General features: G+C 44.5%; 1 protein-coding gene across 3 annotated transcripts in view; it reads left to right on the top strand.

The window, feature by feature from the left end:
- The window catches only part of LOC141207910 (uncharacterized), a 29,904-nt gene that overhangs the window by 4,613 nt on the left and 1,376 nt on the right, over window positions 1-23,915 (top strand). For 2 of the 3 annotated variants that reach the window (XR_012278207.1, XR_012278208.1), the window contains exons 2-7: window positions 7,534-7,673; window positions 7,803-7,982; window positions 8,057-8,180; window positions 8,264-8,361; window positions 8,560-8,650; window positions 21,123-23,154. Coding sequence is in view for 1 of the 3 variants with exons in the window: in XM_073664473.1 (XP_073520574.1) it covers window positions 7,617-7,673; window positions 7,803-7,982; window positions 8,057-8,180; window positions 8,264-8,361; window positions 8,560-8,650; window positions 21,123-22,600 (2,028 nt within the window). In the remaining 2 variants the exon portion in view is untranslated. Of the gene's footprint in view, window positions 1-7,533; window positions 7,674-7,802; window positions 7,983-8,056; window positions 8,181-8,263; window positions 8,362-8,559; window positions 8,651-21,122; window positions 23,508-23,915 lie in introns of those variants that run through there. The other variant, XM_073664473.1, reaches the window with a different exon arrangement.

Here is a 23,915-nt window from a genome sequence, read left to right as displayed (position 1 = left end):
TGCCAATGATAGGAGAGGTGTTACTATTGGCAACATATCACCTTCTGATCACACAGTAAGGCAAAAAACTAAAGCAAAACGCAACTGGTTATCTGAGTCCGGTTCATACAAATGCGGCAGACGACAGTGCGGCTTATGTCCATACATGGATAATTAAAGCCCCAGCTGCTCCATACACACATAGGAACCGCACGGTTATTAATTGCAGTACAACCTATGTGGTTTATGTCATTACGTGCACACAGTGCAATCTGCAATATGTTGGTTGCACTACACGACCTCTCAGGACCAGAATTTCCGAACATATGTATGATGCTGCAAATGTCACAACAAGAGCTTTATCAGGAGCCTCTTACCATTTTCTGTCTGTCCATAAAGGTTGTCTGGACTTTTTTCATGTTCATGCATTAGAGGAGGTTCTCACCAGTGATCGAGGTGGTGATAGAGATAAAGTATTGCATTTTAGAGAAGCACAATATATTTTCAAGTTTAATTGCAGAGTTCCTTCCGGATTGAATAAGAGAACGGATATCACGTATTATTATTATTGAATTAATGCTTTTACACCTATGACATTTGTTTGGTTTATTAGCATAATTGTTTCATTTACATGACTAATTGCTCACCTTGTTCCTTTTCCTCCCTTTTTTTTTATTTAACTTTGCTTTTGTAATGATCACAAGACATGGTTATGACTAAGAACATTTTTGTTCGAAACGCGTAATCCCCTGGATTTATAATTTTAACAGCATGATTTTAAAGGAATTCTAATAAACATGAAGTTTTAACACACATTCATATTCCTATTTTGATGTTTGTCGCTGGATCCTTGCTTTTTGTTGATTTCTATATAAAAAAGTACGGATCCGGGAAATATTTTTGAGTTGGAGTCGGCAGGAAGTGGAAAGGGCTTGGATATGTGGTTTGAAGGCGAGAACAGAGTACAGGGTTACCCCGAGGCAGCGAGCCTGCGGGAGTGTGGAGAGTGAGCAGTCATTTACTTTAATTGATAGGTCTGTTGAGAGGGTTGAGTGAGATGGGGGAAAGATGATCAATTCTGTTTTGTCCATGTTAAGTTTTAGAAATCTAGCAGAGAAGTATGAAATAGCGGACAGACATTGTGAGATTCTGGTTAGTAGGGAGATGATATCGGGTCCAGAGAGGTAGATCTGTGTGTCATCAGCATAGAGGTGATACTGAAAGCTGTGGGATTCTATGAGCTGTCCCAGGCCAAAGGTGTAAATGGAGAAGAGCAGGGGCTTTAGGACTGAACCTTCCGGGACACCGACACATAGGGGGCGAGGTGAGGAGGTGGTGTGTGAGACTCAGAATGTCCATTCAGTTAGGTAAAATGAAATCCAAGATAGGGCCAAGTGATGAGAGAATCTGTAGTAATAGGGAATGGTCCACCATGTCAAAAGCAGAGGACAGAATAGTGTCGCTTGGATTTGGTGGCTAGTAGGTCATTGGTGACTTTAGTCAGGGCAGTTTCAGTGGAATACTGCAGTCGGAAGCCAGATTGAAAGAGGGAGCAGGAGGAGAGGTGGAAGGACAGTAATTTTTGGCCAGTCATTTTTTGAGGCATAGAGGAGAAGTAATATGAGGCGATAGCTAGACAGAGAGGATGGGTCATGGGAGGGCTTTTTGGGGAGGGGTGTGATTGAGGCATGTTTAAAGTTGGAGGGGAAGACACCAGTTGTTAGTGATAGGTTGAAGAAATGGGTTAGGGTTGGAGTAAATACTGTTGTGAGATTTGGGATGAGGTGGGAAGGGAACTGGTCGAGTGCACAGGTGTTGAGATGTGATCTTGAGGGTAAAGCGGAAAGTTGATCTTTCATGATGGCAGAGAAGCTGGTTTTGGAAGAGGAGGGCTGAGTAGATATGAGGAGGTGCTGTGAGGGTTGTTGGCCAAAGCTTTCTCTGAAGTTATCAATCTTCTGCGTGAAGAATGAGGCAAAGTCTTCAGCTAAGATGGGTGGAGAGGGAGGACGTGCTTGGGGACGGAGGAGAGAATTGAAAGTGTTGAATAATTGTTTAGGGTTGTGAGACAGGGAGGATAAGAGATGAGAAGTATGTTTGCTTTGCTGCAGTGAGTGTGGACTTGAAAGTAGTGAGGGACTGTTTGAATGCCATGAAGTGCTCTTTGGTGTGGGATCTTTTTCATCTCCGATCAGCAACTCTGGAAGCCCGCCTCAGTTCTCTAGTCTAGTCTCTCTGGTGTGCAAGGGTTGCCTGTTAATTTTGCGAGCTTTGGTATGTGTGAGAGGGGCAGCCGATTCGAGAGCTGTAGATATTGTAGTGTTATATAAAGCGGCAGCAGCATCTGCATTGTGTAAGGATTCAAACTTATGTTTGAAAGAGGGAGAAGGGACTCAGAAAGTGAATGTAGATCAAGGTGTTTAAGATTTCTGCGAGGGTGTGCAGGTTTGTGGAGTGGGGATTGTGGACTTAGAGAGGAGAGGGAAGATAATGTAAGTAGGTTGTGGTCAGAAAGAGGGAGAGGTGAGTTAGAGATGTTAGATAGGGAACAGAGAAGGGAGAAGATGAGGTCCAGAATGTGGCCATAATAATAATTATAATAATATTTTTTTATTTTTATAGCGCCAATATAGCTGCACTTTACAATTTTAGGGGGAACTTATACAGACAATACAGAATAAGCATATCTCATGTCGAAAGGAGTGAGGGCCCTGCTCGCCAGCTTACAGTCTATGAGGAAATGGGGGAGACACAAAAGGTAAAATGTACATCTATTGTATAATACAGCCTTGATATACTATATAGGATAAATAATACATGGACTGGTCGCCAGCCAGTATGTGTGCAGTCCTGACCGAAGCTATTTAGTGCATGGCTGGTATGAATCTGAAATTGAAGAATATTTTAATATGGGGGAAAACTGGGACGGACAGATAGTGTGTGGAGGCGATATGCCAGTCTAAAGAAATGGGTTTTTAGGGTCCGCTTGAAACTGTGGGTATTGGGAATTAATCGAACTGTCCTGGGTAGTGCTTTCCATAGAATTGGCGCAGTACGCGAGAAATCTTGGAGACGGGAGTGGGTAGTTCGGATTATGGAGGATTTTAGTTTTAAGTCTTTGGCAGAACGGAGGGCACATGTAGGGTGGTAAACTGAGACAAGGGAGGAGATGTAGGGGGGTACTGAAGCATGGAGCCCTTTGTGGGTAAGCGTAAGTTTAAATTGAACTCTATATTGGATGGGCAACCAATGCAATGACTGGCACATGGTGATCCTGGCTGCTGCATTAAGGACGGATTGGACAGGGAAAGTTTAGTAAGAGGGAGACCGATTAGTAGAGACTTGCAATAGTCGAGACGAGAATGAATAAGAGCTACAGTAAGAGTTTTTGCCGAGTTAAAGGTGAGAAAAGTCCTGATTCTTGAGATGTTTTTGAGGTGTAGATGACAAGAACGAGCGAGTGATTTGATGTGAGGAGTGAAGGAAAGATCTGAATCAAAAATGACCCCAAGACAGGGGTCTTGTTGCTGGAGAGTAATGGTTGAGCCACAAACGGAAATGGCAATATCGGGCTCAGGTGGGTTAGTGGAGGGAGGAAATGTGAGTAGTTCAGTTTTTGACAGATTCAATTTTAGACAGAGGGAGGACATAATGTTAGACACAGCAGAAAGACAATCACTGGTCTTTTGTAGTAATGAAGGGGTGATGTCCGGAGCAGAGGTGTATAATTGGGTGTCATCAGCATAGAGATGGTACTGAAAACTGAATCTGCTGATTGTTTGTCCAATAGGAGCGGTGTATAAGGAAAAAAGAAAGGGGCCTAGGACTGATCCTTGAGGAACACCAACAGTAAGGGGAAGGAGAGAGGAGGAGGAGCCGGCAAAAGACACAGAGAAGGAGCGGTCAGAGAGATAGGAGGAGAACCAGGAGAGAACAGTGTCCTTGAGGCCAATAGTGCAGAGCATGGTGAGGAGGAGCTGGTGATCCACAGTGTCGAATGCTGCAGAGAGATCCAGGAGAATCAGCATGGAGTAGTGACCATTAGATTTAGCTGTTAGTAGATCATTAGAGACTTTAGTGAGGGCAGTTTCAGTAGAATGTAAAGAGCGGAAACCAGATTGTAAAGGGTCAAGAAGAGAGTTGTCGGAGAGATAGCAGATTAGACGGGAATGGACCAGGCGTTCCAGGAGTTTAGAGATAAAGGGAAGATTGGAAACAGGTCTGTAGTTGGCCGTGCAGTTCTGGTCAAGGGATGATTTTTTAAGTAATGGATGTAGGCTGGCATGTTTAAAAGAAGAGGGAAAGATACCAGGTGAGAGGGAGAGGTTGAAAATTTTAGTTAGGTGAGTGGTGACAGCTGGAGAAAGGGACTGAAGGAGATATGAGAGAATAGCGTCACTGGTGCAGGTGGTAGACCGAGAGGAAGCAAGGAGCCTTGTCACTTCTTCTGTGACTGGTTCGAAGACAGAGAGTGAGCCAGATGCAATGGGGCGGGGAAGAGCATGCATAATGTTTGGGAGAAAACTTCCTGTCGGATATGGTCAATTTTTTCTTTGAAATAATTGGCCAGATCGTCAGCGCTGAGGTCGGTGGTCGGGGCCTGTGCTGTTTAATTGAGGAGAGAATGAAACGTGTCAAAGAGTCGTTTAGGATTATTGGAAAGTGAGATGATGAGGTTGTTAAAGTAGGTTTGTTTGGAGAGGTGAAGGGCAGAGTTATATGTTTTCAGCATAAATTTATAATGGAGGAAATCTTCGGGCAGATTAGATTTTCTCCACAGCCGTTCAGCGCACCTGGAGCACCGCTGGAGAAGACGTGTTTGAGGCGTGTGCCAGGGTTGTAGCCGTCTATGCCGAATTGTTCTTTGTGTAGGAGGTGCGGCTTCATCCAGGGCGCATAGCATTATTTCGTTACAATGCTTCAATGCAGAGTGGGGACATGAGAGGAAGGAGATTGGGGCCAATGATGATTGCAACTTTTTCAGAAATTTATGGGCGTTAATGGCGCGTATATTTCTATAAGTGTGGAGAGTGGGGGTGTCTTGAATAGAGTCACAGTTCTTGACAGAGAATGAAAGAAGATTATGGTCAGAGAGTAGAAGGGGAGAGTTAGTAAAGTCATGTACTGAGCAAAGCCGGGAGAAGATCAGGTCCAATGTGTTCCCATCTTCATGTGTAGGAGAATTAGCAAGCTGTGAAAGGCCGAAGGAGGAGGTTAATGATAAAAGATGAGCGGCAGATGGGGCCATCTTTGTGAGTGGCTGCGGAGTACCAATCAACAAGGCCGAAAGAGGAAGTGAGAGATAGAAGCTTAGAGGCAGCTGAGAGGGAAGTGTCAATGTGGATGTTTAAGTCACCCATGATGATAATGGGGATGTCAACGGAATGGAAATTAAATTAAAGGGGAATAAGTTAAGGACGGATTCCTTATCTTAGACTAACATTTAAGCGAACAATTGTCTATACTAGAGAGGAAGCTACAGTGTCACCAAACTGGGACATGAGTTATCCCACGAAGAACTGAAAGCCACAGCAAGGAGGCATTGAATGTAATTTGTGAGTACTAGTGAGGAGTCGTACCAATATACCACAGCCAGTGAGGTACTTACAAGTCAACTGGGAGCAGAGGGCACCCATATGGCCCCCATAGGGGATGATGGACCTAGCTATGATGATTTTCTGGACTGTTGTAGCTTGTAACAAAAGTTATGTAGTGCCACATGTAACCGGAAAGTACTTGACTCTGCATAATACAAAAGAACCATCCATGAAATGTTGTGCCTGATGTATATCAAGTTCTTGTAAAGTAAAGAAAAGTTTATTTTCGGACTTTGGTTTCCCTCATTCATCTCCATACCATCTGGTCTGCATTATATAGTTATATTTATGTTTTATATTGGGATCTGTGATTTCAATCTATTCCACTGTGTATAGGATGTCTATAGGATAATAGAGTATAATAAAGTTGTTATGGACGTGACTTAACTAACATTATGCAGTGTGTCTGGTTTCCCTATAGTGACGGATATTTCTTGTTGCTAAAACTGTGATATTTTTTTTACGTTAAACCTTTTTTAAACAACTCTCATTAGTGCGATCATACAACACAGAAGCCTCTGATTGCTCAGATGATGCACTGTACTACTGTAGTGCTGTATACTATCCCTGCCTGTCAGTGTAATACTAACGGCCCCGTACACATGAGATAAGTGTTGGCTGAACGGTCATTTGGCAGACGGTTATCTCTCCAGACTCCTCCATACACAGAAATATTCCAGCTTTCCTGTGATCTGTATGAGAGTCGCCTCCAGACTCCTCTAGCGGAGGATTATCTACAGGAAGAAGAAACGGATTAACCTCTGAAATTCAGGAAATTCAGGATGCCAGATCCTTCTCTGCCCTGACATTATCTGTCAGGAGGCCCCCAAATACATTATATAGTCTACCAACACCCCCCCCCCCCCAAAAAAAAAAATAGTGCTTTCATGCACCTTTAGTCTAATATGTATGGGGGCATTAAAAGGTAACTTATTGGACGCTGCCTCTGGCCCGGCCTAATAGAATTTAGTACATTACAGGCCCAGGCACCATTATTAGGCATTTATATATCGTAGTAACTAGGCGGCCCCATATTATCAAGACCTTGGAGGAGGAGGGGCATTTAGAATAACTCTGTCAAACCTTCTTAGATGCCATGTTTGCTTTTGACATCAGCAAGTGGTTAAACTGCCAGGGTTTATGTTGCAGCCGCACCTGTGCCATCCCTGCGGTGTAAATCTATGTTCTGGTGCTGAAACAAGTTAATTTTTTTATATTTAACATATTAAAAAATAAGAAAATATGTCTCATGCTTTTTGCATGTTTTTTTTCTTTTTCCTAGAATTGTTGGGGCCAATTTTCTTTTGAAGCATTTTAATATCTGCTTTTTTCTGGTGTATTTTTTGTAACATACGAAAGCCTAAGGCCAGAAATAAACTCCATAAAACACTGTACATGGAGACTTTGGTATCAAATAATTTCTGTCCGAGGTGTTTGTGGAAAGAAAAAAGCTTTTATAAAAGCCTCAAACTTCTGTGTGTGAATCAGACATGAGATCTAACGTGATAGAAGATTACAGTCCGGGGAAGACGGGAAACATTCATATAGACTGCCGGTGGTGATGTAGTCAGTGATGGACTCTGGCCAAATATGTTTCTAGAGCCGTAGTAGAAGATGAAGATGTCGTCCTCATCATGAAGTAGTTATTTCTCATGTCACGTGTAATGAATATCTCCTGCAGTATTGCTAATGCCGATTCCAGTGTCTGTAAATAAAATGAGAATTAGCGTCATGGACGATGAGTCTATGAGAAACGTATTCAGCTGCAGACTCCGAGGAAGAAACTGCTTGTTGTCTGTGGCCTAAAATATATAGGTTTTATTAGTAGATGTAAAGAAGAAAACTAAATACTGTAAAATAACAAATCTCCTCATATGTTTCCCTTATTATCTCCAGTAATTGTATTATTACACTGCACTTTTATGATGTTTCATTGGCTTATCTTCTTCTCACTCAGGTCTCTACAATATCGGATCCTCTTAGTGAAGATCTTCTATAGAAGAGAATTTTCCTGATTTACCCATCAAAGACAGAGACAAGATGGCAGAGAAAATATTACACCTCACCCTAGAGATCCTCTTCCGGCTTACTGGAGAGGTGAGAGATTCTGATGATGTCACATTACATCATTCTTATCTATGGGAATAACAGATGGACAGAACTGGAGAGGTGAGGACTCTGGAAATGTCTGTAGTGAGATTTATTAATGTGTCTCTCCATAATCAGGATTACACAGTAGTGAAGAAAACCTCTAGTGAGCGCCGTCAGGACCCTGTGTCTGAGCAATGGGAAAGACCCCTGAGCCCAATCACAGGACCTCCACCTCACCCCCTGATACATGAGGACATCAATGACCAGAAGATCCTAGAACTCACCTACAAGATGATTGAGCTGCTGACTGGAGAGGTGACACTGCTGGGACATTATACAGTAACGCTATGAAGGGATCGGGGAGATGATGGTATCATTGTATGTGTCAGGTTCCTATAAGGTATCAGGATGTCACTGTCTATTTCTCCATGGAGGAGTGGGAGTATTTAAAAGGACACAAAGATCTGTACAAGGACGTCATGATTGAGGTTCCCCAGCCCCTCACATCACCAGGTAATAGACAGGACTAAATACACACGGCCTATAATTATCTGTATGTAAAGAATGAATTCAGTCCCTGTATGTGTTTCCTCCAGATCTGTCCAGTAAGAGGACAACGCGAGAGAGATGTCCCCATCCTCTTCTTCCACAGGACTGTAAACAAGAAGACCCCAATGTTCCTCAGGGTCATCAGGTAGATGGAGAGAAGGTGTCATGAGATCTCCTCTATGATGTGTAGACGGCTGTGATGGTCTTGTGCTCAGTCTTGTTTTATCCACCAGTATTATATGTTTTATACTTGTGTAATGAGAACGGTGGAGATGACAGGATTAGAGCCGATCATAGATGTGACTTCTCCATCTGTCTGTGACTTTTACAATATTTGTTTCAGGCTGAAGATCTGACCCATATTAATACTATAGAGACATATGTGAGGGGTGATGAGCAGTGTAAAGAGGAGATTCCTACATATGACTATCCAGGTGAGTAGTAACCACTAAATGCAGAGAAGTTACAGATTCTTCCCAGCTTCTCAGCTTTGCTGGTAGTGTATCCCGACCATATCACAATTGTGTAATCACCATTTTGCCTTTAGACCACAACATTCTCCTCCACCCAAAACTGTTCAAATGACTTTGGGTATTAAAAGCCCTTTTCTATAGAGTTTACAACTTTAGAGGATCCACCTACCCCCTGGGATTAGAAAACGCTAACTCTTACCTGCCCAGATCTGTAAACTACAAATCCAAATGACAGCGTACGTAGAATGTGCTGACAAATCAGAAAATCACTTGAAGAAAAATATTATCATGGACCTCTAAGAGAAAGTGGAGGGTAATGATGCTGTTGGCATCCTAGAATCCTGATATCTTATTGGATGAATCTACCTTCTCTCCATTCTGTGCTGCTGAATGTGCTCATATGTTTCCTAAAAGACCAGGTCCAGTCTTTCTGACCAAACTTCACTTTTATGATCGATAAAATTAAATGTACAGTGAGGGCCAAGTGTGAATTTCTGTACAATAATAGATTACTTTGGAATTTTTCACAAATGGTGCTTTACATGTGAAAAGAGGTTACCGACTGGTACAAGAGGAGAGAGGACCCTGCCCGTGAGGGCGCTCAAACAGTCTATAAGGGATGGGTGGGGATACAGTAGGTGAGGGTACAGCTGGTCGTGCAGCTATATGGTGGAGCGAGGGTTACTGGGGGTTGTAGGCTTGTCGGAAGAGGTGGGTCTTCAGCTTCCTTTTAAAGGTTTCAACAGTAGGTGAGAGTCTGATATGTTGGAGTACAGAGTTCAAGAGTAGGGGGGATGCACAGGAGAAATTTTGTATATGATTGTGGGAAGATGAGTTAAGAGGGGAGTAGAGAAGGAGATCTTGTAAGGATCGAGGTTGCGTGCAGCTATGTACCAGGAGACTAGGTCCCAGATATATTTAAGAGACAGGTTGTGGATGGCTTTGCATGTCATGGTTATGGTTTTAAACTGGAGTCTCTGGGCAATGGGTGAGCCAGTGAAGGGATTTTATAGATTGTAATCTTATAGTAGATTGATATTGAAATGATAATAGGAAACAGATTAACTTTATAAGTTATTTTCCAACTTCTCTTGAATACGACAATCCCCTATATACGTATACGGTTGTACACTATTATCTGGGCACATGGCAGATTAAGAAGAGAAAGAGCGGCATTTAGCTATTTGAATGTAGATCTTGCTGGAATAGTTTGCAGACTCAATGTATTGGATTCACAAAAGATGGCTACCACGAACAGGCTTGGCACTATCTACTCCGTTTCCAGATTTCACAGATTGCCTTGTTCATCACTAGTGATGAGTGAGAACTAAAATGCTCGGGTACTCGTTGCTCTCGAATTAAGCAAATTGGAATGCTCAAGTGCTCGGCCCGAGCAACGAGCCCAATGTAAGTTTATGGGAAACGCGAGCATTTGTCTGGCGCCCCCCCCCCCAAAGGTCTGCTGGGGTTAGGGTTTTGAACTGGAGTCTCTGGGCAATGGGGAGCTAGTGAAGGGATTGACTGAGAGGAGAGGCCAGGGAATAGCGAGGGGACAGATGGATTCGTCGGGCAACAGAATTTAGAATAGATAGGAGGAATGCGAGTATGTTAGAAGGGAGGCCACAGAGCAGGAGGTTCCAGTTGTCGAGACGGGAGATGATGAGGGCGTGCACTAGTGTTTATGTAGATTCGTGGTTGAGGAATGTGCGGATCCTGGAGATTTTTTTTTACTTCGAGTCGGCATCCTCCTTACTCCCACCATTCCAAGTTCCCTGAGACAACTGATCCCACACTTGGACACTTCGAAGAGCTGTTTTGTTCATCTTTCCATTTATAGATTCTGGCCTCTCGCTTGGTCCGCTCGGAAGTCGAAAGAACTTGGATATGTGGTTTGAAGGAGAGATTAGAGTCCAGGGTTACCCCAAGAGCTGTTCACTTTTCCATTGATAGATTTGGGCCTCTCGCCCGGCCAGCTTCAAGCAGGGTAGCAGAAGATCGCATGCAGCGATTTGAGCAGCCATGGTCACCCGAAGGTGACAGTGGGAAAATGAAATTACTGTCGCAAGGGGTGGATAATGATGAGACACAATGGACAGAAAGTCAGGAGGAGAACCAGGGTGTGGAAGTGGAAGACGAAGCGGTGGACTATGAAGTCACTAACCCAACCTGGTAAGGGGACATGCAGAGCAAGAAAAGCATCACATAGGGGGAGGGAGGCGTAGCACCACAACAGGCAGGAACAAGCAGTGTGGTGGCCACAGACACAAGGCAGGCAACTGCTCCCTGGAATACCCACACGCCGGAAGTTGCCAGTGCAAATATTATGTCTTCCTGAGACTGGTTCTTTTTTAAAGACTGTTTAGATAACCCCAAAAGGGGCATTTGCAACATCTGCCAGGCCAGCATCAGCAAGAGCACCAAAACGAACAGCCTGACCACCAACAGCATGCTCAGGCATATGACAGAGGATTGCAGAGTTGTTGAAAGCTGTATCAGAGAACCTGATGGCGGCTCTGAAGCTAGGCAAGCTTGCACACGTACCATGCCTGGTCCATGTGCTCAACTTAGTGGTTCAGCGATTTCTCAAAATCTACCTGGATCTGCCAGAGCAGCTTGTGAAAGTACTCCACGTGTGTGCCCATTTCAGAAAGTCAGCTACAGCTTCCGCCGCCCTGGCCGGGTTTCAGCAGCGTTTGCAGCTTCCAGTTCACCAACTGGTGTGTGATGTGACTACTCGTTGGAAATCAACGTTGCAGATGTGTGGAATGATTTTGAGCAGCAGAGAGCAGTTGTTGAGTACCTGCTTCAACACGCCCGTTGGCATTCAGGTCAGCCTCCGCACATAAGAGCTGATGAGTGGGCATGGATGTCTGACATCTGTGTCGCCATCCAAAACTTTGAGGACTCCACCAAGATAGTGAGCGGCTATGACACAATAATTAGCGTCGTCATGCAGGTGACATGAGCAAGTGAGTGATTTTTCACGTTGAATAAAGGATAGTTGTGTGTCAAATATGACTCCAAGACAGCAGGTGTGCCGAATGGGAGTTATAGTGGCACCAACTAAAGGAAATTGCAAAGTTAGGTATAGGTAGGTTAGTAAAAGTCAGGTATAGGTAGGTTAGTAGAGGGAGGAAACCAAAGGAGTTTATTGTTGGAGATATTAAGTTCAGGCTCTTGAAGAATTATATAAAAAAAATTCCTATCTGACAACGCTGGTGGCAGAGGTCACAGTTCCTTGGACAACCAAGGAATACAGGCAGGAGAGACACAAATCAGATGCAGCAGAGGTAGGGGAACGCTGTCAAAGGTCTGTGACAGTTTTCTCAGACCCTCCCAGTGCCCAGGCTCTAATAAACCTGGTACTCTGACAAGGAGGGAAAAGGTTTGGAAGATGCTGAAGGACTACCTTGGCGACTGTACCAGCATCCTCCATGATTCCTCTCTGTGCCTTACAACTGTTGGGTATCCAAGCTGGACCCTTGGAGGTCCTGGCGGCTAGCGTTTTGTCAGAGATGGTTTTTAATGCTGCTGAGGGCATTATAAATTATATAACTGATAGGCGCATCTGCCTGTCAACTGAAAATGCTGACAGGCTGACTTATCAAAATGAACAAGGGCTGGATTGGGCCAGACCTCTCAACACCACCAGATGATAGCATCGAGCATAAACTCAAATCCAGTGGTTATTTTTTTGGGGTCTATTCCCATGCACCCCTTCACACCCAGACATCCTCCTTCTCCTCATCCTCCACCTCCATATTTCCATGCCCACATAAATTTTTAAGAGTGTTTCTAATTAGAGACGAGCGAATATTTCAACATTCGATTCAGATTATAATTACCGTTTTTGCAATATTCGCCAATGTAATTGTCGAGTATTCGCCGAACATTGCCGAACGCCATTGGATTCAATGGGGGTCAAAACCAATCGCATACACAACACCTTCAAATGGGACCAAAAGCTGCAAAACACATCAATTTAGGGGCAGACAACAGGAAAGTGCTATCAATTGACCCACAGTACAAGTAGTATAATTATTATTCATTATTATAGCGCAATTTATTCCATGGCGCTTTGCATGTGAAAAGAGGTTACCGAGTGGTACAAGAGGAGAGAGGACCCTGCCCGTGAGGGCGCACAAACAGTCTATAAGGGATGGGTGAGGATACAGTTGGTGAGGGTACAGCTGGTCGTGCAGCAATATGGTGGAGCGAGGGTTACTGGGGGTTGTAGGCTTGTCGGAAGAGGTGGGTCTTCAGCTTCCTTTTAAAGGTTTCAACAGTAGGCGAGAGTCTGATATGTTGGAGTACAGAGTTCAAGAGTAGAGGGGATGCACAGGAGAAATCTTGTATATGATTGTGGGAACATGAGTTAAGACGGGAGTAGAGAAGGAGATCTTGTAAGGATCGAGGTTGCGTGCAGGTACAGTACAGATCAAAAGTTTGGACACTCCTTCTCATTTAAAGATTTTTCTGTATTTTCATGACTATGAAAATTGTACATTCACACTGAAGGCATCAAAACTATGAATTAACACATGTGGAATTATATACTTAACAAAAAAGTGTGAAACAACTGAAAATATGTCTTGTATTCTAGGTTCTTCAAAGTAGCCACCTTTTGCTTTGATGACTGCTTTGCATACTCTTGGCATTCACTTCATGAGCTTCAAGAGGTAGTCACCGGAAATGGTTTTCACTTCACAGGTGTGCCCTGTCAGGTTTAATAAGTGTGATTTCTTGCCTTATAAATGGGGTTGGGACCATCAGTTGTGTTGTGCAGAAGTCTGCTGGATACACAGCTAATAGTCCTACTGAATAGACTGTTAGAATTTGTATTATGGCAAGAAAAAAGCAGCTAAGTAAAGAAAAACGAGTGGCCATCATTACTTTAAGAAATGAAGGTCAGTCAGTACGAAAAATTGGGAAAACTTTGAAAGTGTCCCAAGTGCAGTTGCAAAAACCATCAAGCGCTACAAAGAAACTGGCTCACATGAGGACCACCGCAGGAAAGGAAGACCAAGAGTCACCTCTGCTTCTGAGGATAACTTTATCCAAGTCACCAGCCTCAGAAATCGCAGGTTAACAGCAGCTCAGATTAGAGATCAGGTCAATGCCACACAGAGTTCTAGCAGCAGGCACATCTCTTCAACAACTGTTAAGAGGAGACTTTGTGCAGCAGGCCTTCATGGTAAAATAGCTGCTAGGAAACCACTGCTAAGGACAGGAAACAAGCGGAAGAGACTTGTTTGGGCTAAAGAACACAAGGAATGGACATTAGACCAGTGGAAATCTGTGCTTTGGTCTGATGAGTCCAAATTTGAGATCTTTGGTTCCAACCACCGTGTCTTTGTGTGATGCAGAAAAGGTGAACTGATGGACTCTACATGCCTGGTTCCCACTGTGAAGCATGGAGGAGGAGGTGTGATGGTGTGGGGTGTAACGGGTCTGGGAGGCGGAACCTCTGAGCTACTATACAAGGGGGCAGCCCTTGTAAGGGAGCGGGTGGCAGTCTCTGGATGAACGGACAGGGAGATACGGCAAGTGATCAGGGCAGTCTCTGGGTAAAGGGTAGGTACGACCTGTGATGGCAGAGCCTCCGGGTAGGCTAGCAGGCAGATGGTAGATGTGTGCTCCCAGGTGAGCAAGCGAGAGTCTCTGGAATAACAGGTGGTCACGGCACGTGACGGCGGAACCTCCGGGCTGGCAAGCAGGTAGGTAACGGAGAAGCGCTCCCAGGTGAGCGGGCAAGAGTCTCTGGAATAGCTGGTGGTCACCGCACGTGACAACGGGACCTCCGGGCTGGCAAGCAGGCAGGTAACGGAGATGCGCTCCCAGGTGAGCGGGCAAGAGTCTCTGAGATAGCTGGTGGTCACAGCACGTGACAACGGAGCCTCCGGGCTGGCAAGCAGGCAGATAACGGAGAAGCGCTCCCAGGTGAGCGGGCAAGCTGGTCCATAGACAGACTGACCGGAGTAGTAAGGCAGACCGTCGGACCTCAGGCAAGCAGGCAGGTAGCTGATATGCGCTCCCAGGTGAGCGGGCAGGCTGGTCCTTTAGACAGACTGACAGGAGTAGTAAGGCAGACCGTCGGACCTCAGACTGGCAGACAGGTAACAAGTATTCAGGCAGGAATCAGGCAGGTAACTGGCAGGAAACTGGCAGGTAACTGGCAACGGGACCTGAGGGCTGAAGCACAGGTGAGACACAGGTGCAAACAACATTGCTCGGGCACCTCCATTTTGGAGGAGGTGCCTTATATATGATGAAGTCCTCCGGCCATTGGCCGGGGACTCTTTAGGGCGGCGCGCGCGGCCCCTTTAAGAGGAGGGGAGCGCGCGCGCCCTAAGCACAGGGGCCGGGAAGGAGCGCGCGCTGAGAGCAGAGCAGGAGGAGGACGCCGGGACGGAGCGCGCGCTGACAGCAGAGCGGGGGGAGGAAGCCGGGCACGGAGCAGAGCGGTGAGGGGAGCAGCGTCCCTGCCTAGCAGAGGGCAGGGACGCCGGCACTACATGGGGGTGCTTTGCTGGTGATACTGTTGGGGATGTATTCAAAATTGAAGGCATACTGAACCAGCATGGCTACCACAGCATCTTGCAGCGGCATGCTATTCCATCCGGTTTGCGTTTAGTTGGACCATCATTTATTTTTCAACAGGACAATGATCCCAAACACACCTCCAGGTTGTGTAAGGGCTATTTGACCAAGAAGGAGAGTGATGGGGTGCTACACCAGATGACCTGGCCTCCACAGTCACCAGACCTGAACCCAATCAAGATGGTTTGGGGTGAGCTGGACCACAGAGTGAAGGCAAAAGGTTTCTCAAGCGCTAAGCATCTCTGGGAACTCCTTCAAGATTGTTGGAAGATCATTTCAGGTGACTACCTCTTGAAGCTCATCAAGAGAATGCCAAGCGTGTGCAAACCAGTCATCAAAGCAAAAGGTGGCTACTTTGAAGAACCTAGAATATAAGACATATTTTCAGTTGTTTCACACTTTTTTGTTAAGTATATAATCCCACATGTGTTAATTCATCGTTTTTATGCCTTCAATGTGAATGTACAATTTTCATAGTCATGAAAATACAGAAAAATCTTTAAATGAGAAGGTGTGTCCAAACTTTTGGTCTGTACTGTAAGTACCAGGAGACTAGGTCCCAGATATATTTAAGAGACAGGTTGTGGATGGCTTTGCATCTCATGGTTATGGTTTTGAACTGGAGTCTCTGGGCAATGGGGGAGCCAGTGAAGGGATTTTATAGATTGCAATCTTATAGATTTTTGGAGCCAGTCCACAGTAAAAAAGCAACCATAGAATGTCCGGGAACCTTCCCACAGACTTCTTAGCCAGGGCTGCTTCTCGTCTGGGTTGGATGGGCCCACCAGAGAACCGGAAACTCCTCCAGTGGGCCCTGGCTTCTCCTTCAGGAGAGTTCATAGTGCAAACCTTGCAGGTCGTGATGATGATAGAGGCCACCATCTTGTCACACACGACCATGCCTAGCTGTATGTTCAGCGGTGAGATCCACCAATCTGCCTGTTGTGTTACAGCTTTCAACAACTCTGCACCGGTGTGTGTTTTGTCACCTAAGCATTAAGCATATTATCTTCAGCACAGCCTGTTGCCGCTTGGCCAAGGCAGTGCTGCAGTGCTTCCAACTTGGGACTGATGTGGTCATTTCGGAGATGGATGCCGAACAGGAGGAGGAGGGGGGTGCAGGAGCTGAACAATGTTATTACATTGAGGGTACATTAGCGAGTCTGGTTTTTATACAAAAGAAAGATCCTACTGTGTTTTTATTTTATTTGTTTTTTTACAGCTCTTCAAATGTGTATTGGAGTGCGTCCTAATTTTTGGCAGCCCTTGAAATTGCTGCATATGCAATAACAGTGTAACATCCCTGGCAGCGTGCTTGCATAGTGCACCACCTCCCACTATGCAAGACCGCAATCTTACCTGTCAGTCCAGCCTAAAAACCGTGCTCCCGTTCATGCTGTGTGCATGTCTCTTGACTGACTGCTTAGGGTGGCGGCCCGGTTACTTCCTGATTCTTATAGCTGCTGTGGGCACACCCCTAATGCGTCTCCAGCCTATTGCTGTGAGTCACTGGATATTTAAACCCCCTCCACCCAGAAGGAGGTGCCTGAGCAACACTTTCACTCAGTTTGTCTTTGCAACTGTATTGCCAGGTCCTGTCCTGTTTCTGCCACTCTGGGGGCTGCATACCCAGACCTGTTATCTCTGACTTCTAGTCTGTTTCCGCCACTCTGGGGGCTGTATACCCAGACCTGTTACCTGTGACTTCTAGTCTGTTTCCGCCACTCTGGGGGCTGTATACCCAGGCTCGTTCTTGTATCTCATTGCAGTAGCAGTTCCTGTCTGAACTGTATCCTAGCCTGTTACCTGTTTGTCTCTATGTCCGTACCTTCCCTTTTCCTGCAGTATCTGAACCTGCACCTAACTCCAACTCGTTGTCTCTGTACTTCTGTTTGCGAGTTTTGTGTCCACTCGCTACTTCATAGGAAGTACCCTGTGTGTATCTGGTTCTGCTTGTCCCTTTTCCCTTCCTCCGTATCTTCCTCCTGTGTTCTAGCCATCTTCCTGTATTTTCCAGTCTGTTCCATGTGAACAGAGCCCTGTCCTCTCTGCCTTGTTCACCGCACCCCCGGTTTCGCTCCGCTCTGTCTTGCCCACCACTCCAGCGGTTTCTCTCTGCTCTGACTTGCCCACCGCTCCGGTGGCTTCCCTCTGCTCTGCCTTACCCACTGCTCCGGCGGTTTCTCTCTGCTCTGACTTTCCCACCGCTCCGGCGGCTTCCCTCTGCTCTGCCTTACCCACTGCTCCGGCGGCTTCTCTCTGCTCTGCCTTGCCCACCGCTCCAGCGGCTTCTCTCTGCTCTGCCTTGCTCACCGCACCAGCGGTTTCTCTCTGCTCTGCCTTGCCCACCACTCCGGCGGCTTCTCTCTCCTTTGCCTTGCCCACCGCTCTGGCGGCTTCTCTCAGCTCTGCCTTGCCCACCGCTCCGGCGGTTTCTCTCTGCTCAGCCTTGTCCACCGCACCTGCGGTTTCTCTCTGCTCTGCCTTGTCCACCGCTCCGGCGGTTCCGCTCTGCTCTGCCTTGCCCACCGCACCTGCGGTTTTCGTTCCGCTCTGCTTGCTCACCGCACCAGCAGTTTCTCTCTGCTCTGCCTTGTCCTCTGCTCCGGCGGATTTGCTTTACTCTGCTTGTCTACCGCATCTGCGGCTCTGCACCTGTCTCCCAGTCTGTACTGGACCCTATCCAGCCTGCGCTCCAACCTGCTAGTACCTCCCTGTCTGCACTCCAGCCGTGCTTGCCAGTATCTCCCTGTCTGCACTCCAGCCGTGCTTGCCAGTGCCCACCTGTCTGCATACCAGCCGTGCTTGCCAGTACCCACCTGTCTGCATACCAGCTGTACTTGCCAATACCCACCTGCCTGTATGCCAGTCTAACCTGCCTGTTCCTGCATTCCCCGGTGTGGGTCAACAACTGTGACCGGGATCTGACCTGGAGTCGCACCTGGTCCCTCTGCTCGGTTCCTCCTTGGTCCACGGAGTCGACTAAGCCGCCGTGCGACCTTGGTCGGATCGGGTTGATACTTAGTTACGCCCCTCCAGGCACTCTTCGGTTCATGGTACAGTGGGATCACTAATCACGCTCATGCCAGTCAGTCCGGGTGCGAGCGTAACAAACAGTATTGGAGACACACTCTTTAATAATGGGAAAGAAAATTCAAATAGATTCTATATTCTAGAATATTAACTGTCTTATCTGAAATTCATTTACGGGTGAGGAATCGCAGTATGGATTGCGTATTACACCGATCCAGCCAGGTATTATTGCCTTATACTGCGTGCTGCTGGTGCTGCCCAAAAAATGTAAAATCTGTTCTATTCCCTATCGATAATGCTGTTAGATGCATTAACAATAGGGACAGGTGCTGCTAGGTGGTATCATCAGCTCCAGATGAGTTCATTCTGGTCGCATAAATGTCTTCCACAGTCCATAATTTTTTTTTTAGTATTTCTTTGGCTTTATATACAAGTCATTACCCTGGAAAGAATGTTTCTTAACATTTTTTCTATTTTAGCTTGTTTTTTGTATGTTTTCTTTTTTGGCAGTGGTGTAATACTCTGACAACATTGTTCACAGATTTTGTCAGCAGCCAACTGTGAATAGGTTTGAACCCATAACTGCAATTTTTTAAATAGAGTGTAATATTTGACACACTTACAAAAATTGCTGGATTATTAGGCAGGTCATATGGGATCACGTCTGATGGCCACAGTTTCAGGTAGTCGCCAAATAGTATGGTATTTCTCAGCGACCAACTATCAATTGGTTCAACAAAACACAGCTGTCTAAATTTTAATAGTCTGATCATTGAAAAAAAAAGTTTCTCTGCTTCCACAATACAGTAATGTGAATAAAATAAAAAAAATCTGTCTGTATTCTGCCAACAAGCAAATGGAGCAGTAAAATGGTGTACTCTGGATTACTTTTTAAGCAAATAATAAGGATTAAGATAAAAAAAAATTTTAACCCTGGCCCCTGATACCTTGGGCTATATCTACGGATATCTGTAACAGCAGCAGCAGACAGAATGTGCAATGGACCCTCTTGTGCTGTATACACTGCCACAAACCCTGACTGCCTGATTGCCTAACTCCTGCTATCACCACTGAATATATGCAGCTGGATTAGTCCTCAGAAGGACTGTTAGTTCAGATGAATTTATATATACTCCTTGAGTACCACTACCTATATCTAATTATTACACCGACAATTCTGTCCCTCACACAGCAGCACCTCTCCCTACTCTGCCTGTTCCCGGGATAGACTGTGACGAGCCTAGTGTCATCAAGTCTTATATAGACCTGATGACGCTATGCGGCCAGCCAATCACTGTAATGCCAGAACCAACATGGCTACGACAATACAGTGCTTGGCAGGAATCCCTGCATGTTCGTTGGCTCTCTAAAGAGCGTCAAACATGCAGGGCGGGGACCCCGAGCAAGCCGGAAATACTCGCCAAGCATGTCGATGCTCGGGCGAGTCCCAAGCAGTAGCGAGCATGGTCGCTCATCATTACTCCCTACCCTTTATCCCCTCTACATGGATCTGGACTTACACAGAGACCCCTAGGCTTGGGCCACGGTGTTACCTGCTGTTCTGGGGAGTGAGATGGGAAGAAGAATAGTCAAGTATCCGGGTCAGAACAAGGGGGGAAGAGAAAATACAAAATCAGAAGACACAAGAGTAGTCCGTAAACGGGCCGGGGTCACAACAGGAAACAAATACACAAGCCGGGAGCTGAGCACAGAGGACTGAACCAGAGGAGAACAAGGCTGTATCTGGCAGCTTCCGGCAATATGCTTCCAGCTTTAGTAGGGTGTGGTGCTTTCTAATTGGCTGAAGCAGAGAGCAGATTACTTCAGCTGGACAGCACACACCCCCATACTGCCAGACTGGATGGTACTAGAGGTCAAAGGCACCCTAATTTTAGTAGCTGGACAGAGCCTATGCCTCACAGAGCTTCTGGTTCAGATGTCTCTTCCATCACCAGTGCTGCCTGCCAAATGAATAAGGCGGCTCCTGGTGACTGAATCAGTCGTCACAGCAGCAGATCCCAGAGGAGATGGGACACACCATTTGCAGAAGCCCTAATGTGACCAAAATGGCAAAAAACCATAGCAGTAGAAATCCCCATAAGTGACTCCATTTTGGACATTATAACCCTCAGTGAATTCATCTATAGGAATAGTGACTATATTGACTCCACAGCCACTTTCTGGAAATTAGCACACAGTGGATGTTGGAGAATGAAAATTGGAAATATACCATTTTATTACCCAACACAGAGTGCCCAGATTGTGCTCCTGGAGACACACACCATCAATTAACTGGGTTCTTCTCACTATGGTAATGCCAAATACATGGATGCTAAATGTCTTTTGGGCGCACTGCAAGGCTCAGAAGCAAGGGGGAGATTTGACTTTGGGAGATCGGATATTGCTGGATTGGTTTATGGAAGCCATGTTGCTTTTCAAAAGCCTTTGAGCCACTAATAATGAGGAAACCTCCGTTTTTCCACTGACAGATGATGGACCTGAATAGGGTCTTGTTTTTTGTGAGACGAGTATATATTTTTATTCATATTATTTTCTCCTACATAACATTGGTGGCTTTTTATTCCATATTTTGGAGGCAGAATGAACAAACAGTTGAACACCATGCACTACTGGTTCATGCTATGAGGTTTTCTATTAGACTGTGAACTGTCATCTTGGTGAATAATTCAATATTTTACATAACTTAACATTTTTACGGACAATTTGAGTAGAAATGTTCAAAAATATTAATTTCAAGGATATTTTATTAAAAAATAATAATTGGTTTTATTCTTTGCAGTTGTCTGTACTAAGAGATCAGAGGAACAGCTGACATTTTTGATTTTTAAATCAGATGAGCTGGAGATCACACAGGATACAATTGAAGTGAATTATATTACTCCTGAAATACCATCATCCCTTTGCAGCAAAGATCTGTCATCTGATCCTTTGAAACAGGTCCTGTCTTCTGATTCATTGCAGACTACTAAGGAAAATCCAAGCCATAAAAGAACCATTAAAAAACAAACTGCTCTTAAAGCAAAGAAACCATTTTCATGTTCAGACCGTGTGAGATTTTTTAACAAGAAATCGCAACTTGTTAGTCACCAGAGAACTCACACAGGGGAGAAGATCTTTTCATGTTCAGAATGTGGAAAATGTTTTGTAGATAAATCAACTCTTGTTACACATCAAAGAAGTCACACAAGGAAGAAGCCTTTTTCATGTTCAGAATGTGGAAAATGTTTTGTAGGGAAATCACACCTTGTTAGACACCAGAGACTTCACACAGGGGAGAAGCCATATTCATGTTCAGAATGTGGGAAATGTTTTGTAGGTAAATCCATTCTTCTCGCACATCAGAGAATTCACACCGGGGAGGAACTGTATTCTTGTTTAGAATGTGGGAAATTTTTTATCTGGAAATCGTATCTTGTTAAACACCAGAGAATTCACACAGGGGTTAAGCCATTTTCATGTTCAGAATGTGGAAAATGTTTTGTGAATACATCATCTCTTATTAGTCACCAGAGAAGTCACACAGGGGAGAGGCCTTTTTCCTGTTCAGAATGTGGGAAATATTTTACACAGAAATCAAGTTTGGTTCTACACCAGAGAAGTCACACGGGAGAGAAGCTTTTTTTCTGTTCAGAATGTGGGAAATATTTTACACAGAAATCACGTTTTGTTCAGCACCAGAGAACTCACACAGGGGAGAAGCCTTTTTCCTGTTCAGAATGTGGGAAATGTTTTAACTATAAATCATATCTTGTTAGTCACCAAAGAACTCACACAGGGGAGAAGCCTTTTTCATGTTCAGATTGTGGAAAATGTTTTAATCAGAAATCGCATCTTGATAGACACCAGAGAACCCACACAGGGGAGAAGCCTTTTTCATGTTCAGAATGCGGAAAATGTTTTATCCAAAAATCATATCTTGTTAGTCACCAAAGAACTCACACAGGGGAGAAGCCTTTTTCATGTTCAGATTGTGGGAAATGTTATAACCAGAAATCGCATCTTGATAGACACCAGAGAACCCACACAGAAGAGAAGCCTTTTTCATGTTTAGAATGTGAGAAATGTTTTGCAAAGAAATCACTGCTCATTAAACATCAGCGAACTCACACAGTGGAGAAGCCTTTTTCATGTTCAGAATGTGGAAAATGTTTTGTAGTGAAATCACACCTTGTTAAACACCACAGACTTCACACAGGGGAGACCTGTATAAATCCTGAAGGTAAAACTAGAGAAGACAACTCGGACCTGGCTCCCTGAAAGGCTGTTGAATGTATCATGTACCTCCTAAGGAACCGTGCAGCATAGGAAGAAACCCAAGCAGTACACTTATTGGACTGGCCTAGATATTCAGAAGTAGGACCAGAACTCCAAGCAGAATCCACTAAAGACTATCAGCAGCAGCGAAGACCAGCAGGGGGAAGATTTAACTAGTAGGACAGGCAAGATAACAAATGAAAAACAATTGCTATTCGAAATGAATGGACAAAGGCAAATGGTAATCAGCACCCATACAGGTACAGAACCTGCTGTGGCTCCGTGGACAGAGACGCCAACATAAAAGAACAGGACCACCGATCAAATCCCGAGGCATGACAGTTTTATACAGAAATCAAATATTATCACACATCAAGGACCTTACACAGGGGATAAACTGTATTCTTGTTTAGAATGTGGGACATTTTTTAACTGGAGATTACATCTTGCTAGACGCCAGAGCAGTCACACAGAAAAGAAGCCTTTTCCATGTTCAGAATGTGGGAAATGTTTTACACAGAAATCAAGTTTTGTTTAGTACCAGAGAACTCACACAGGTGAGAAGCCTTTTTCCTGTTCAGATTGTAGAAAATGTTTTAACCAAAAATTCTATTTTGTTAGGCACAAGAGAACCCACACAGAGGAGAAGCCTTTTTCATGTTTAGAATGTGAGAAATGTTTTGTAGAGAAATTGCAGCTTAAGCTTATTAAACATCAGAGAACCCACACAGGGGAGAAGTCTTTTTTTTTGTTCAGAATGTGGAAAATCTTTTGTGAAGAAATCATTTCTTCTTAGTCACCAAAGAACTCACACAGTGGAGAAGCCTTTTTCATATTCTTAATGTGGGAAATGTTTTACACCGAAATCAACTCTTAATAAACATCAGGGAAGAAGCCTTTTTCATATTCAGAATGTTGGAAATGTTTTAACTGAAAATTGTATCTTGTTAACCCCTTCCCCCCGAATCTGTTTTACAATTCTGATCAGTGTCACTTTATGTGGTAATAACTCTGAAACGCTTTAACAAATCCCAGTGGTTCTGAGATAATTTTTTCGAGACACATTGTACTTTATTTTAGTGGAAAATTTTACTTAGAGTTTACTAAGTAATTACTGCACGTATTATATATTTATACCCAAGCTGGAGATTTTATAATTATATATATATATATATATATATATATATATATATATATATATATATATATATACATACACACATACACACACACACACACAGTATATATATATATATATATATATATATATATATACACATACATACAGTATATATATATATATACTGTATATATATAT

The sequence above is a fragment of the Phyllobates terribilis genome, unplaced genomic scaffold (assembly GCF_046119375.1).
Source record: "Phyllobates terribilis strain yellow unplaced genomic scaffold, ASM4611937v1 Scaffold_167__1_contigs__length_4167997, whole genome shotgun sequence".
Taxonomy (NCBI): Eukaryota; Metazoa; Chordata; class Amphibia; order Anura; family Dendrobatidae; genus Phyllobates; species Phyllobates terribilis.
This window is presented reverse-complemented; position numbering and strand designations above follow the sequence as displayed.